The sequence below is a fragment of the Bufo gargarizans genome, chromosome 3 (genome assembly GCF_014858855.1).
Source record: "Bufo gargarizans isolate SCDJY-AF-19 chromosome 3, ASM1485885v1, whole genome shotgun sequence".
Classification (NCBI taxonomy): domain Eukaryota; kingdom Metazoa; phylum Chordata; class Amphibia; order Anura; family Bufonidae; genus Bufo; species Bufo gargarizans.
This window is the reverse complement of record NC_058082.1, coordinates 589,485,835-589,502,843: the sequence shown is the minus strand read 5'-3', so window position 1 is coordinate 589,502,843 and position 17,009 is coordinate 589,485,835. Positions and strand designations below refer to the sequence as shown.

The 17,009-nt window shown below is 48.3% G+C and overlaps 1 protein-coding gene across 1 annotated transcript in view; it reads right to left on the bottom strand.

The window, feature by feature from the left end:
* The window catches only part of VPS26C (VPS26 endosomal protein sorting factor C), a 29,196-nt gene extending 22,159 nt beyond the window's left edge, over positions 1–7,037 (bottom strand). The window contains exons 1-2 of the mRNA XM_044287657.1: positions 6,918–7,037; positions 3,271–3,414 (exon numbers count right to left, since the gene is read on the bottom strand). Of these exons, the coding sequence (XP_044143592.1) occupies positions 3,271–3,414; positions 6,918–7,037 (264 nt within the window). The remainder of the gene's footprint in view (positions 1–3,270; positions 3,415–6,917) is intronic.
* Positions 7,038–17,009: the final 9,972 nt, after the last annotated feature.

Sequence of the window (17,009 nt, the reverse complement as noted above, 5' to 3'; positions counted from 1 at the left end):
ATGGAGGAAGACCGCCTGATGCTCTGTTCCGAGGGAATCGGTGCAGAGGTGTCCCCAGAGGCAACGGATGGGGTGACAGGAAGGATTCGTCACCAGCCTCAGGCCTGTCCTGGGGGGGATCCGAGGATGCCGAGGAGGGGTGGGACCCCGTTGAGACCACCCGAGGGTGTACTGTGAGCTACCCCTCGCCGAACCCGGGTGCAGGTACCCCTAACTGAGCATGCCCCATCTGCAGGGAGGACCCTGGGAGGGCAGAGGTGGCCGCAATTTGGGTTGGTAGCGTTCCAGCGACACTGCCAGGGAGAGTCGGCCAAGGTTCCCATGGCATTGACACGGAGGGACCCATTCATGGGGAACCTACACAAAAAGATTGTTCAGGGAAAACAATGGGATCTGGGAAGAGGTACTGCACACCAGCAGGGACAGGATGACCACATGGCAGCCATTGTAGACAGCGGACGCACGTGAAAACACGTGGCGACCGAGGAGCTGTTGGGAGAAGAGATGCTCAAAAAGCAGCCAGCAGAGGCTGTCTATCCTGACCCGGACGCAGTGTTCCCCCAAAGAGGTGCAGCAGCAGCTGTTCCCCAAAAAAGAGGTGGTCAGTAGGGCTGCAGGGGACATGAAGCAATCGAGGGGTTAACCACCCCCTCCAACAGAAAAAACATGTTAGCCCAGGAAAGGGTGAGGAGATAGCTCCTCCCGAGGGCCGGGCGGGGCTCAGAAAAGCCCGGGAAGCAAGGGGGAGGGGCCGGGAAGATTGCGGCCTAGCAGGCCCAAAAGCCGGGGCCTCGATTTATGAGGTGGCCGGGAATGGAGCAAGGGGGGCGGGGCGAACCGCGGCCGACAGAGGGCCCACCGAACCATAAAAATAGGTGAGTAGGGTAGGGGGGGAGAAGCGACACCTGGGGATAGGCAGATCAGGGCAAACAGAGCACCTGGGAGCCGGGGACAGGCCATAGAAGATGAGGCCTAGTCCCGGCAGAAGCCGGGGACTAAAGTAGCGGGGAAGCCAGGGAGAGACTGTGGCCAGGGAGGAGAGAAAAGACCAACCGAGGGGGAAAAGAAGGGAGGAAAAAAATGAATATAACCCCCCCAGGAGGGGGAGGGGGTTGGCTAGGAGGAACGAAGAGGCTCCCCAGGACCCCCAGCTAAGGTGGATCCCATCCCCCTGGCCACAGAAGGGAACCTAACCCTGGGGCAGGGACACAGGGACAGGGGAGTATACTCACCATCCGATATACTCACCATCCGATGTCTTCGGGCGCAGCACGGTCACCCCTTCGGCAGACTCAACACGGGAACCGTGGGAATGCCGGCAAGCCACTGCGGATGCAGTCCGTGGGGACTGGGTGACCGGCGATGGTACCGAAGTACGCGCCCGCAGGGGGGGCAACTAAAGTGGAACACGATGGAGCCCCAGCCTGCAGCAGGTATAACGGTGGAAAAAAAAAAAAAACGACCTGCGGAAGAGAGAAAAAAAGAATAAAAATAAACAGCAGAACCTGCAAAAAAGCAGGACAGGTCTGCCTCCTACGGACACTAGACTAAAACTGAATAGCCTCGTGCCTGTGGAGAGGGTATAGCCCACCTGGGAGGAGCCAACACTTTTTGTGTCTGGTGCCTCCTAGTGGTAGTTGGACATATACCCATGGTGCTGTGTCCCCCAATGCCATGCACGAGAAAGAGTAGTTTAGCCTGGGAACAATCTACCGGCAGATGTGGTTGGGAAATCTACAGTCCGTGTAGTTAAATCTGCCTGGGATAAACACACAAATAGTAATAATAGTGCAGACTGGCTGGACCAGGGAGGCTTTCTCTGCTGTCAATCTTCTATGTTTCCCTTAGCGCCCTCTAGTGGTGGCTGCTCATAGACAAAGGGCTACAATGCTGGGGATTTGGAACTCTGTATCAGCATGAGATTTCAAAATCATTTAGATAAAATAGTGTTTAATGGTGGACATTCACTTTATGTACAAAGTCTTAGTTTTTTGGGCAGGGGGTTTGTACGGGACTTAAAATCTGAACTGGTTCCTTTATGAGCAGGAAAATGCACTTCTGAGCACCCTGTGCAGCCAGTCAGCAGTAACAAGTGATTTCAGGCCAGCCTGCATCTCCTGAACCGTAAGCAGTCTGTATTCTGCAGACAGCCTTGACATACAGTGGAGCAAGTTTGTCCCATACTGCCATCAAAGGGGTTCTGTGCCTTGTACCGACTCCTAGACCTCTGAGAGCAGCGCCCTTTGTCAGCAGAATCTAATTCAATACAATAGGACAGCACGCATTGCAGTGAATGGACTCGGGAACCTAAAGGTATCTGTGTCAGAGACGAAAGGAGACAGTGATCAGGAGAGCCATGCTGTGCCCCACTATCTCCACCATAGAGGAGAATGACGTGGTGGTCACACATGCACACTAAGGTCCCTTTCACACGAGCGAGTTTTCCATGCGGGTGTAATGCGTGACGTGAACGCATTGCACCCGCACTGAATCCGGACCCATTCCTTTCAATAGGTCTGTGTACATGAGCGTTGTTTTTCACGCATCAGTTCTGCGTTGCGTGAAAATCGCAGCATGTTCTATATTCTGCTTTTTTCACGCAGCCCTGGCCCCATAGAAGTGAATGGGGCTGCGTGAAAAACGCATTGCATCCGCATGCAAGTGCGGGTGCGATGCGTTTTTCACTGATGGTTGCTAAGAGATGTTGTTTGTAAACGTTCAGTTTTTTATCACGCGCGTGAAAAACGCATTGCACCCGCACGGAAAAAACTGAACAACTAAACGCAATCGTAGACAAAACTGGCTGAACTTGCTTGCAAAATAGTGCGAGTTTCACTGAACGCATCCAGCCCCAATCCGCAACGCCCGTGTGAAACCAGCCTAACACTCCATTCACACAGGCGACTCATGATCGGTAGTAGTCCCAGGATTTTACTCTCATTAATCTAGTTTTCCGTGGATAGTGGAGACACTGTTCATGGGATAAATGATCTCATATACATGTTAGAGGACAGGTGACGGACAACACCATTTTCTAGATAAAACCCCTTTGGTACTGCTCAGAGATTTCTTACATCCCACAACATTCTAACCAATGACAGGTGCTGTAGGTGGTTTTCGATTTTCAGCAACAAGTCTCCGAGCAGTGCCAAAGGGGTTTATGCCCTCTATAAAACTCCTTCGTTCAGTGGTGTCCGAGATCACAGACTTCACCAATGTCATCTTCTCAGGTATCCAGGTTCTAACCATAATGTCCTGCAGTCCTCTTACCTTCACTGAATTATAGAAAGCCTCAAACACGCCGACACTCTTAGCGCTGAGCTGCAGATTGACGGAGCCCTCCATGGTCAGCAAGATCCCTTGATGCTGAACGGTATCTTTGCTCACCACAACTACTACTCCGGATAAGACCTCCTATAGGCAAGAAGAGAATGGCAGGCAACTACATAAATAGCAACTCCTTACAGCAGAACTAGCAGATATACTTAGTTTAAAGGGGTATTCCGAGAACTGTGGCCTTCTTGCAGCTTCGCCTTGGTCATGTGAAGTCATGTTCATCGGTCACATGGCCTAGGCAGAGCTCAGCCCCATTTAGGTGAATGGAGCAGAGCTGCGATACCAAGCACAGCCACTATACAACGTACGGCGCTGTGCTTGGCGAGCTGAGAGAAGGCAGTGACGCTACTGCGAGCACTGCCTTCTCAAACAGTTGAACGTGGGGGTCCCGAGTGTCCAGGGGATAGGTCATCGGTAGAAAAGTCTCAGAAAACCCCTTTGCTCACATTGTCATCTGAGACATTGGTGGCATATCGCTATGATAGCCCCACCAATATCAGGTAGGTGCGGGTCAAACCTCTGGGACCCACACCTACCTCTAGAATGAGGTCGCCAAAGTGAATGAGAGCACACTGCGCATACGCCATGTGTTATCCATTCACTCCTGTGGGAGTTCCGAAATTGCAGAGTGCTGGCTCGGCTATTTCCGGCAGTCTTATAGAGGTGAATAAAGAGCTGGCTGCGCATTCGCCGTGCGCCCTCTGCTCATTTTTTTGGGAGCTCTGGAAATTAGCCGACCCAGCACTCTGCTGTTCTCAAAACTCCCAGATAAGTGAACGGACAGAACATAGTGCCTGTGCGGTGCGCTCTCATTCACTTTGGAAGCCCAGTTCTAGACAGGTGCGGCCTGCACTGACCCAACATTGGTGGCATATCCTAGCAATGAGACAACCCCTTTAAGATCTCTGTGTCACTAATTGGAAACAGACTTCTTTATATCCTTAGGGTAGAAAGAAACCCATTGAGGGTAAATACTTTTCACTGTTGAAGATTTGCCACAATGGTTTCCAGTCAGGACAGAGATTTGTGAGGATGATGTGTGGAGCTCACGGCAGATTATCTAGACTGGATCCAATTGTACAAAGTATATTAGAAAGTTGTAGACGTTTTCACCATGCAGTGATTAGAAGGGTATTCCCATGTTGTGAAGCGATGGCATTTCTAGGTTAGGCCATCACTTTATGATCGGTGGGGGGCCAATCTCTGGGACCACCACCAATCCCAAGAATGAAAGGGCTGCAGCACTGGTATAGTCTTCTATAAAGTTGGTCTTCAATTGTAAACCCTTAAAGGCCACAATTAATAGCGACCAAGGCATCTTAGGGGTTTGACATCTTGAAAATGAGGCTCTCTCTGTCAGCCCATCGGCCCCCTGCAACGCAGTTGAGGGGGGAGATACTCTACTGTGACTAGAGGCCTAACAATGGCCCCAGGTCTGCCTTAAAAAGCTGTGAATTATTAGATCACGCCTGAACGCTGACTGCCTATAATGCTTTTAAATAACGTTATTGAGGCAAACGGTCCCTGCTTTACCCTAAGTTCACACCTGAGCGTTTTACAGCGCGTTCAAACGCGCTGTAAAACGCTCAACACATGAAAACCAATGCTTCCCTATGGGAATGGTTCTCATCTGGGCGTTTTACAGCGCGTACGATCGCGCTGTAAAACGCCCGACGCATAATCAAGTACTTGAGCTTCTTTGGGGCGTTTTGACGCGCGTTTGTGGCCATAGGACACTGCAGTCAAACGCGCGTTTACTATTACAAAAAACGCGCATAAAAACGCGCGACAAAAACGCGCGTTTGAGAAACGCTCAGGTGTGAAAGCAGGGTTAAGGGCCCCAGGAGGGAAAGAAAAGTAAATTGAAGAGTATAAATCACTGATCAGTAAGGGGGGGGTCAGACCGCTGTGACCCCCAACCGATGCAGAGAACCAGGGTCCCCTTTCCCTTGTTCTAAGAGAGTGAGAGGTGGTATGGGTGCCCTGCTGAGCGCTGTACTCTGCAATCTCCAGCAGCCCCATAGAGAATGAATGGAGCGGCAGGGCACATGCTTGACTTACCGCTCTATTAGGGTGAGACCCCGACCAATCAGTTATCCTCTCTCCCGGATAACATGCACAGTTTATATCTACCATAATAATACCAATACATACTTCACCTGTCCCCCCCCCCCCCCCCCAAAAAAAACAAGCCCTTAGGTGGCTACATTAATTGGGGGGGGAAGAGTTATGGCTCTTGAAATGCAGATATGAAACATGCAAAAAATAATAATAGTGCATTGTTCCAAATCATGTGCGGCATTAAAGGGCATCTGTCAGCAGTTCTGTACCTACAACACTGGCTGACCTGTTACATGTGCACTTGGCAGCTGAAGGCATCTGTGTTGGTCCCATGTTCATATGTGCCCGTATTATTGAGAAAAATGATGTTCTAATATATGCAAATGAGCCTTAGGAGCAATGGGGGCGTTACCATTACACCTAGAGACTCTGCTCTCTCTGCAGAAGCCACCGCCCCTGTACTTTGATAGACAGGGATGATGATGTCACTGCCTGGTGCAGTCATTCGCTTCCCACGCTGCTTTGCCATTGTCGGCGCTCCCATAGAAATGAAAGGAGGGCAGCCGCACATGCTCGGTCCCACTCTCCCTCACTTTGCGGGCTCCGTTCTAAAGACAGGTGCTCCGTTCTAAAGACAGGTGCTGGTCCCAGAGGTGTGACCTGTGCTTATCAGAATGTATGAGATGGGCCAAACCCTTTATTATATCCCCTGGTAAATCCCTCTAGCTTTGAGATATAGAGGACCTATCTTCAGGGTGGGCCATTAATATCAGACTGGTGGGGGTCCGAGACTCAACACCAATCAGCTGTTCTCAGCAGAAGATGCCAAAAACGCAACAGCGAACAAGCGGGAGGCGAAGCCTCCATCCACTGTGAAGTGTCCATGTCTCAAAACCTCAGTCTAGGCCCCATTCAACTTGAATGGAAGGTGTCCCAGTACAACTGAAGTGAATGGGAGCGGAGCTGCGGTACCCAGTACCCCGGGGATGGAGCCGTCTGTAAACTGTTCAGTTTCCACAGCCGGTCTATACTGAGAACGGCCGACTGGTTCAGGTACCGGATGTCGGACCACCACCGACCGGTCATCGGTATCTAAAAGCTGGAACCTCCCTTGTGAAGGGGTTGTCGACTGTTACAAGAGCTGGCCGCCGCAGCATTCACTTCCATGGGAGCAGCACTGTAGTAACCAACTTCATCCACTGCACAATGGGGGGGGGGCTACACTGAAACAGCCAGAAGATAGGCTATCACTTGTAACACTGCTGACAACCCCTTTAAGCCTCATTTACATAAAATCTGACAACCCCTTTAGTCAAAAATCCCTCAGACCAATTGCCTCCGACTAACGGCTCTGACATTGCAAGACTACAAGTCCTAGCATGCACAGAACTCGATAGGAGTTGTAGTTCTGCAAAAAAAAAAATATTAAAAAAAATGTCCTGCAGCATCTATTAAACTGCTGACAACCGTCTTTATGGCCCAGAGTCTGTGACATGGGGAGGGGGCTCCACTGCTCTTACCCCCTCCCTGTAGACCTTATTCGCCCGCTTGATCTTGATGTCCAGCACGGTCCCCATGTTGTCTCCTCCAGCGGCGCACCTCCTAAGGAAGAGGAAAGTCACATGACTAGCTGCACACATGATCACCTAGCGTCACATGACCATTAGACGTCCCTTTTTTTTCTTTTTGCTCTCAACAAACTTTATTGACTACGCTACAGGCATAAACATCCTGTAGCTCGCCTCCCCCTCCGCGAGTTGTCATGCCAACGGATAGGCGGTGACGTCACGCTGGTGGCGCAGTTAAATTAGAAATGCGCGGGAGATGCCGTTGCCGTGCACTGCGCTGACTCATGATTACCACACGCTGGGACTCGGAGCAGCAGCCCCTGGTTTTCAATGAGCTGGCTGGGGGGGGGGGGGTTTATTTTTTTTATAACGTGTGACGACTGTAACGTCCATTCTGCTCAGTGGTTTCCATAACTTCCCCTCCTTTCGTATTCGAGGCACATACATAGTAAATAATACGTTGGCTGCTGATTGACGTAGTAAGCGGCTCCGTGACGCAGGTTTATTATTCCCCAGACTTTACACTGAGGTAAACAAAAGCGCCTTGCTGCGTGTGAGGCACTGGGAAGGCTGAGGTATAGCCTCAGGTGTCGCGTTTACCTGTCAACCAACCGGCGGACAGACTTTATTGGCCGATGACATCTGAGCGACGATGCTGATTGGCTCGCTGACGTGGAGGTGGGCGTGGCTCGCCAATCTCTTTCCGCCTTGTTGTACAGCGCGCTTTGGACAGATTAACTGCTTGGCTGCCGGAGGGAAGTGAACGTAGCGCTTCCATTTTGCCCAGTAACTGGTGCTTCTGCCCATAGGCATTGCGGGTTCATTTCACGTTCATGATTATTTCTCAGGCGAAAGGGTACGTGACCCTCAGTTTAGTGAGATTTCTCCTTAATAATAATATGTCACACATGGCTGTTAGACCTTAAGCTGCCTCTTCTGTCAGGTGAAATGTTATAAGCCTCAGTTCTATCTGTGCTTTGGAAAGTAGAGTAACAGTCATCATGGCCGCCATTACTGACCCCCCCTCCCCCTTTAGAATGCCACTAGTCCCAATTTTCATGCAGCTGTCCCTCCAACCCAACCTCAAAGGCCACCATTTTCGCTTTCTTCCACGCCGCCTCACAAAACGGGGCTAAAAATGGGTGGGTTTTATGCAAAAGTGGCATTTCGGAGTGCATCGATGAGGGGGGTGGGTGATGTGCCCTGCTAATGTTGAAAGTTATGGTTTTTGGGTTAAGGGGAGCATATTATTGGCACATCTGGAAAAAGAAATTGTGCGCTGAAAAAACTGATGTGGAATCTGCTTCTGGATTCCATGTGGGTTTTTAGTCCAGCGCAGTTTTGGCGAGTTTTTTAGATGCAGTTTTTGATCCTGCCCCCTTCAATGGGAAGTTTGTATGTGGATGCAAAGCAGAATCTGCACCAAGACTGAACGTGTCGCTTCTTTTTTTCCACGCTGCGGTTTTTAAAACAAGTGGAGGGGAAAAAAACCTGTGCTGTGTAAATTAATAAGCTGTTTTCCCATTGAAATCAATAGAGATCATTTGCAAGCGTTTTTTTTTTTTTTTTGGGTGTGAAATCCGTGCCCAAATCCACAAAGCAAAAAAATATATGTGAACATATCCTTAAAGGTCCCCCCCCATCTGGGCATATCTCATATTGATAGTGTAGGCCAGTGATGGTGAACCTTTGAGACAGAGTGCCCAAACTTCCACCCAAAATGCACATATCGCAAAGTGCCAACATTTAGCTATAATACCCTGGGCACATTCAGTGCGCCGCCTGTGCTGTTCATAGTGCGCCCTGTGCTGAAAAATGGCAGGAAAAGTCTGAGACATATTGGTACACCTTAGACTTTTTCCAGGGTGCGGGTGCCCACAGAGAGGGCTCTGAGTGCCACCTCTGGCACCCGTGCCATAGGTTCGCCACCACTGGTGTAGGCCATACATGACCGATAAGTGCAGGTCCTTCCTTTGAGACCTGCGTATCTCATAAATTGGGCCCTGTGATGAATGGAGAGAATGCTCTATTCACTGCTATAGGACTTAAAATAACCGAGTGCTGTCTCTGCTATTTTTGAAAGTCCCATAGCAGTGATTTGAGAGGACAGCATGCTCTTCATTCATGGTGGGACCCGCACCTTTTGGACATCTATGACACATCCTTTCATCATGGTATAAATGTCCAGATGGGACAACCCCCTTCAAGGCATTTTCCAGTACGTACAAGCTATCACCTGTCCACTGAAATGGGAAAGACTGGGAGATTGGGAAGGGTCCGACAACTGAGACCCTTACTTATCGCCAGAACCAGGGGTTTTCCATAGCTGCAGGATCGATGTGGTCAGGCATGCCCACTACGACTATTCACCATGACGCACTACCACAATGGTACTGATGAAGACGACAATTGCAGCACTTTGCTATCTCCGGCATAGAATTTAAATGGAGCGACGATGGGCATGCTCAACCACCACTCCATTTAACTGCTCCTGGCCACGGTCTTGCAGCAGGGGAGAACAGAGGACATAGGACCCCTTTTCTGGTGAACTGTGGGGAGCTCAGCAGTTGCCCTCCACCGATCTAGCAGCTATCCCCTATCTGATAGTTAGGGAGCAACCTATAATTACCAGAATACTCCTTGAAGATATTCCACAATTTGAGATTTTGTTGGTGAGGGTGTATACAGGGAGTGCAGAATTATTAGGCAAATGAGTATTTTGACTACATCATCCTCTTTATGCATGTTGTCTTACTCCAAGCTGTATAGGCTCGAAAGCCTACTACCAATTAAGCATATTAGGTGATGTGCATCTCTGTAATGAGAAGGGGTGTGGTCTAATGACATCAACACCCTATATCAGGTGTGCATAATTATTAGGCAACTTCCTTTCCTTTGGCAAAATGGGTCAAAAGAAGGACTTGACAGGCTCAGAAAAGTCAAAAATAGTGAGATATCTTGCAGAGGGATGCAGCACTCTTAAAATTGCAAAGCTTCTGAAGCGTGATCATCGAACAATCAAGCGTTTCATTCAAAATAGTCAACAGGGTCGCAAGAAGCGTGTGGAAAAACCAAGGCGCAAAATAACTGCCCATGAACTGAGAAAAGTCAAGCGTGCAGCTGCCAAGATGCCACTTGCCACCAGTTTGGCCATATTTCAGAGCTGCAACATCACTGGAGTGCCCAAAAGCACAAGGTGTGCAATACTCAGAGACATGGCCAAGGTAAGAAAGGCTGAAAGACGACCACCACTGAACAAGACACACAAGCTGAAACGTCAAGACTGGGCCAAGAAATATCTCAAGACTGATTTTTCTAAGGTTTTATGGACTGATGAAATGAGAGTGAGTCTTGATGGGCCAGATGGATGGGCCCGTGGCTGGATTGGTAAAGGGCAGAGAGCTCCAGTCCGACTCAGACGCCAGCAAGGTGGAGGTGGAGTACTGGTTTGGGCTGGTATCATCAAAGATGAGCTTGTGGGGCCTTTTCGGGTTGAGGATGGAGTCAAGCTCAACTCCCAGTCCTACTGCCAGTTTCTGGAAGACACCTTCTTCAAGCAGTGGTACAGGAAGAAGTCTGCATCCTTCAAGAAAAACATGATTTTCATGCAGGACAATGCTCCATCACACGCATCCAAGTACTCCACAGCGTGGCTGGCAAGAAAGGGTATAAAAGAAGAAAATCTAATGACATGGCCTCCTTGTTCACCTGATCTGAACCCCATTGAGAACCTGTGGTCCATCATCAAATGTGAGATTTACAAGGAGGGAAAACAGTACACCTCTCTGAACAGTGTCTGGGAGGCTGTGGTTGCTGCTGCACGCAATGTTGATGGTGAACAGATCAAAACACTGACAGAATCCATGGATGGCAGGCTTTTGAGTGTCCTTGCAAAGAAAGGTGGCTATATTGGTCACTGATTTGTTGTTTTTGAATGTCAGAAATGTATATTTGTGAATGTTGAGATGTTATATTGGTTTCACTGGTAAAAATAAATAATTGAAATGGGTATATATTAGTTTTTTGTTAAGTTGCCTAATAATTTTGCACAGTAATAGTCACCTGCACACACAGATATCCCCCTAAAATAGCTACAACTTAAAACAAACTAAAAACTACTTCCAAAAATATTCAGCTTTGATATTAATTAGTTTTTTGGGTTCATTGAGAACATGGTTGTTGTTCAATAATAAAATTAATCCTCAAAAATACAACTTGCCTAATAATTCTGCACTCCCTGTATGTTTATATACCTTTAGCACACCTCCCAACCTTACTGTTTTTTAGCAGGATTAGGGCTTATGCACACGACTATGTATTTTGCGGTCCACAAAACACAGATCCCCGAAAAATACGGATCTGTGTTCATTCCGTATTTTACGGAACAGCTGGCCCCCTAATAGAACAGTCCTATCCTTGTCCGTAATGCAGACAATAATAGGACATGTTCTATATTTTTACGGAATGCACACGGAGTAGCTTTGTTTTTGTTTTTTTGCAGACTGCATACTGTTCGCAAAAAAACCCCGGAACAGACGCAGAAAGAAATCACGTTCATGTGCACGAGCCTTTACAATGCTGTTGTCACCACCAGACATCTGAGAAGCTCTGACAGACATTTTTCAGAACCTCCTCCTTGAGGTTCCTTTTGTTTTGCTTTCATTTTCTCATCTCGTTAACCTCTCTCAGCTGTCATGTAGTTGCACTGATTGCATCCCTTTAAATCCCTTCCCATACTGCATCACTTTGCGGTTTATACAACTTCCTGGAGTGTATGCATGCTGGATGCTACTACTGAGTCTTCTACAGATAAGTTTTGTTCATTCATTTGTATTTTCCTGTTTGCTGGATCCCAGATGACCCTGACTCCCTCCGTATCAAGTGTAGGGAGCCGGTGGTCGTGTCCCCTCACTAATATAGGGTGTTCAGGTGTTATACAGTCGAGGATATGCGATCATCTACCATTGAGATTTTTGCATAGGCTGAGCAGTTAGGGAGAGAGCCAGGTCTGTTGCAGGGCTATCCCTTTGGTTCCTTAGTTTTGGATCCAGTCAGTCGGATCTTCATTTTGTGTCTTCTAGTTCAGGGCTCGACAAATCCCAGGTCGCCATGGCGACCAGGAATTTAGTCCTGGCGCTTGGGTATGGGCGATGGGTGCGGAGCGCCGTTCTGTCCGGAAGCAGCACAGGAGTGGAGATGAGCGGAGAGCTGTGTGACGGTGCCTTAGGTTCCCTATACCCAGCTGCTCTTTGGACACGCTCCCCGCCCATGGCTGAGCGTACGCCGCGGAAGTCCACTGTGGCGGAGCTTGGTTCGCGCTGGTGGCGGCCCCGGGGTGTGATGAGGAGAAGCTCCGTCCTGCCCCCCAGCGGGCTCGGGCCTCCCATCTGCTTTATAAGCGGAATGCAGAGTCCGGCCTGGCAGCACATTAAGCGGCTCCTGTGTCTGATGGGCCGGAGGCCTGGCCTGCTGTGCGGGGCCATAGCGCTGACCTGCGCCCTCCTGGTGGCTTTTAGGTTCACCTGCAGGTAACTACCCCCAGTGCACATTACTACTACTCTCATCCAAGTGAGGCAGGAGCTTGAGGTGTCAGCACATGTACACTGTATGCCATAGTCCTATATACTGTACATATATCATGGTCCTGTATACTGCGTATGTAACATGGTATACAGCACGTACACTGAATGTCATAGTCCTATATACTGCATATATACCACGGTATACAGCCTTGTACACTGGATATGTACCATGGTATACAGCACATGTACACTGCATATGTACCACGGTATGCAGCACATGTACACTGCATATGTACCACGGTATACAGCACATGTACACTGCATATGTACCACGGTATACAGCACATGTACACTGCACATGTACCACGGTATACAGCACATGTACACTGCATATGTACCACGGTATACAGCATTATTGGGGGGGGCGGGGAGCACTATGGGGGCATCTACTGGGGGCTTTATGACGCGGCTCCGCCTGGCTCCTAACTTTTTTAGCTGGCTCCTAGATTCCAAGGAAATTTGTCAAGCCCTGTTCTAGTTTTCTGTACACCTTCCGTGACATTATAAACCGCCAAAACCGTCTTAAGCATGAATCCGATTTCAACCTTGATTGACCGCATGCAGGGTCTTTCACTGGAGGTAGAAGATCTCCGGGAAACTGTCTCTCAGTTTGAGGTGACCGTTTCTGCTTGCGTTCATGGAATTTGTTCTGAGCCTAAAATCTCGCTTCCGAATACGTTCTCCGGGGGTAGTGAGAATTTTGTTCGTTTTAGAGAGGCTTGCAAACTCCATTTTCGCCTACTTCCCCATTCCTCTGGTGATGAGGAGCGGAGGGTGGGGATCATCATCTCGCTGCTCAGGGATAACGCTCAGTCTTGGGCCTTTTCGCTGCCGGTGGGGGCACGACCCCTCCGTTCAGTGGATGATTTTTTTTTAGCCCTGGGTCAGATATATGATGATCCGGATCGTATTGCTCTGGCTGAGTCTAGACTACGTCTTTTATGTCAGGGTAAACAATCCGCAGAGATATACTGCTCAGAATTTCGGAGATGGGCAGCTGATACTGGTTGGAATGATGCTGCACTCCGAAGTCAATTTTGCCATGGTCTTTCAGAGGGATTGAAAGATGCATTTGCCTTTCATGAGAGACCTACCTCCTTGGACTCTGCCATGTCTCGGGCCGTTCGTATTGATAGGCGTCTTAGAGAGAGAGGAGAGATCACTCCTTCCTGTCATACTCAGTCCAAGGACAGTTCGGCGGTCTCATTCAGTGCACAGGGGTCTCATTCGCTCTCAATCCCTTCTGAGCAGGGGCCCATGCAGCTGGGTTTGCTTGCCTCTAACAATAGATGATTCAGCTCTCATAGGAAGGTTTGTTTCTGTTGTGGAGGTATAAATCATTTGGCAAATGTTTGTCCCTCTAGGAGATTCAGGCAGTTTTTTGAGCGTAATAAAGAAACAGAAAGAAAAAAATCCTCTAAAAACGTTCCATCTGTTACTATTGGCAAGGTTGTAGTTCCCGTTTTGTCCTACCTGCCAGGGTGGCGCTAGAGAGCAATAATATTTTTTGTGAGATTTTTGTAGATAGTGGAGCAGCTGTCAATCTCATTGATAGTCAATTTGCTATAACTCATGGTTTCCGGGTATGCACTTTGGGAAAAGATATACCTGTTTTTGCTATTGATTCCGTTCCACTTTCTCAGAAATCGTTAAAGGGCATAGTTCACAATATCCGTTTGATTGTGAGTGATACTCATGTTGAGGATGTGTCATGTTTCGTCCTAAGCGGGTTGCCTACTCCTCTAGTGTTGGGGCTATCCTGGCTCACTAAACATAACCCCACCATTGATTGGCAAGCGAAGCAAATAAATGGTTGGAGTGACTTTTGCAGAGAGAATTGCCTCACGACATCTGTTTCTGAGGTTTCTACTAAGACTGTACCATCTTTTCTCTCTGAATTTTCGGATGTGTTTTCTGAGAGTGGTGTTCAGGACTTGCCCCCTCCCAGGGAGTACGATTGCCCTATTAATCTCACCCCAGGCGCCAAGCTGCCTAAATCTCGTTTATACAATCTCTCCCAACCTGAAAGAGTCGATATGGGTGCTTATATCTCTGAGAGTCTGAGAAAGGGACACATACGACCCTCGAAGTCACCTGTTGCCGTGGGTTTTTTCTTTGTTAAGAAAAAAGATGGTTCTTTAAGACCATGTCTGGATTTCAGGGAGCTGAACAGTATCACAATTCGTGACCCTTATCCGCTTCCTCTGATCCCGGACCTGTTTAACCAGATTGTTGGGGCTAAAGTTTTTTCTAAGTTGGATCTAAGAGGGGCATACAACCTGGTCAGGGTCAGAGAAGGAGACGAATGGAAGACGGCCTTCAATACCCCTGAGGGCCATTTTGAGAATTTGGTTATGCCTTTTGGTTTGATGAATGCTCCAGCCGTCTTTCAGCATTTTGTGAACAGCATTTTTTATCATTTAATGGGGAAATTTGTATTAGTGTATCTAGATGACATTTTGATTTTTTCTCCTGATTTCAAAACTCATAAGGAACACTTACGTCAGGTCTTGCTCATCCTGCGGGAGAATAAATTGTATGCTAAACTGTAAAAATGTGTGTTTGCAGTTCCAGAAATTCAATTTCTGGGGTTCCTTCTCTCCGCTTCTGGTTTTCGCATGGACCCCGAGAAGGTCCGCGCTGTGCTTGAGTGGGAGCTTCCTGAGAATCAGAAGGCGCTGATGCGTTTTTTGGGTTTTGCCAATTATTACAGGAAGTTTATTTTGAATTATTCCTCTGTTGTTAAACCACTCACTGATATGACTAGAAAGGGGGTAGATTTTTCCTCCTGGTCGGTAGAGGCGCGTAAGGCCTTTTCTAATATCAAGGAGAGTTTTGCTTCCGCTCCCATCTTGGTACAACCTGATATTTCTCTACCCTTCATAGTTGAGGTTGATGCTTCTGAGGTGGGTGTGGGTGCGGTCTTGTCTCAGGGTCCCTCTCCTGCCAAATGGCGACCGTGTGCCTTTTTCTCGAAGAAACTCTCCTCCGCAGAGAGAAATTACGATGTGGGAGATAGGGAGTTGTTGGCCATCAAGTTAGCTTTTGAGGAATGGCGCCATTGGCTAGAGGGAGCCAGACATCCTATTACTGTGTTTACTGACCATAAGAATCTGGCCTACTTGGAGTCAGCCAAGTGTCTGAACCCGAGACAGGCCAGATGGTCTTTGTTCTTTTCAAGGTTTAATTTTGTTGTCACGTTCCGCCCTGGGGTTAAGAATGTGAAGGCGGATGCCCTGTCACGTTGTTTTCCGGGAGGTGGGAATTTTGAAGACCCGGGTCCCATTTTGGCTGAAGGTGTGGTGGTCTCTGCTCTTTATCCTGAATTGGAGGCAGAGGTGCAGGTAGCCCAGTCAGAGGCTCCTGATCTTTGTCCTCCTGGGAGGTTGTTTGTGCCTCTCGCTTTAAGACACAAGATTTTTAAGGAGCACCACGATACTGTCCTTGCTGGGCACCCGGGAACAAGAGCCACAGTGGATCCCATCGCTCGGAGATTCTGGTGGCCGGTGCTTCGTAAGTCGGTTGAGGGTTTTGTGGCAGCCTGCGAGACCTGCGCTCGTGCCAAAGTCCCTCATTCACGGCCATCAGGTCCTCTTCCGTTACCCATTCCTTCCTGTCCTTGGACACATCTGTCCATGGACTTTATTACAGACCTGCCTCATTCCTCGGGGAAGACTGTGATTCTGGTGGTGGTGGACCGTTTTAGCAAAATGGTGCATTTCATTCCTTTTCCTGGCTTGCCCAATGCTAAGACGCTGGCGCAGGCATTTATTGATCACATTGTCAAATTGCATGGTATTCCTTCGGACATAGTCTCTGAGTTTGTTTCCAGATTCTGGAAGGCTTTCTGTTCTCGCTTGGGGGTTCGGTTGTCATTCTCTTCTGCTTTCCACCCGCAGTCGAATGGCCAGACAGAGCGCGTCAATCAGAATCTGGAGACATACAGTTGCAAGAAAAAGTATGTGAACCCTTTGGAATGATATGGATTTCTGCACAAATTGGTCATAAAATGTGATCTGATCTTCATCCAAGTCACAACAATAGACACTCACAGTCTGCTTAAACTAATAACACACAAAGAATTTAATGTTGCCATGTTTTTATTGAACACACCATGTAAACATTCACAGTGTAGGTGGAAAAAGTATGTGAACCCCTAGACTAATGACATTTCCAAGAGCTAATTGGAGTGAGGTGTCAGCCAACTGGAGTCCAATCAATGAGATGAGATTGGAGGTGTTGGTTACAGCTGCCCTGCCCTATAAAAAGCACACACCAGTTCTGGGTTTGCTTTTCACAAGAACCATTGCCTGATGTGAATGATGCTTTGCACAAAAGAGCTCTCAGAAGACCTACGATTAAGAATTGTTGACTTGCATAAAGCTGGAAAGGGTTATAAAAGTATATCCAAAAGCCTTGCTGTTCATCAGTCCACGGTAAGACAAATTGTCTATAAGTGGAG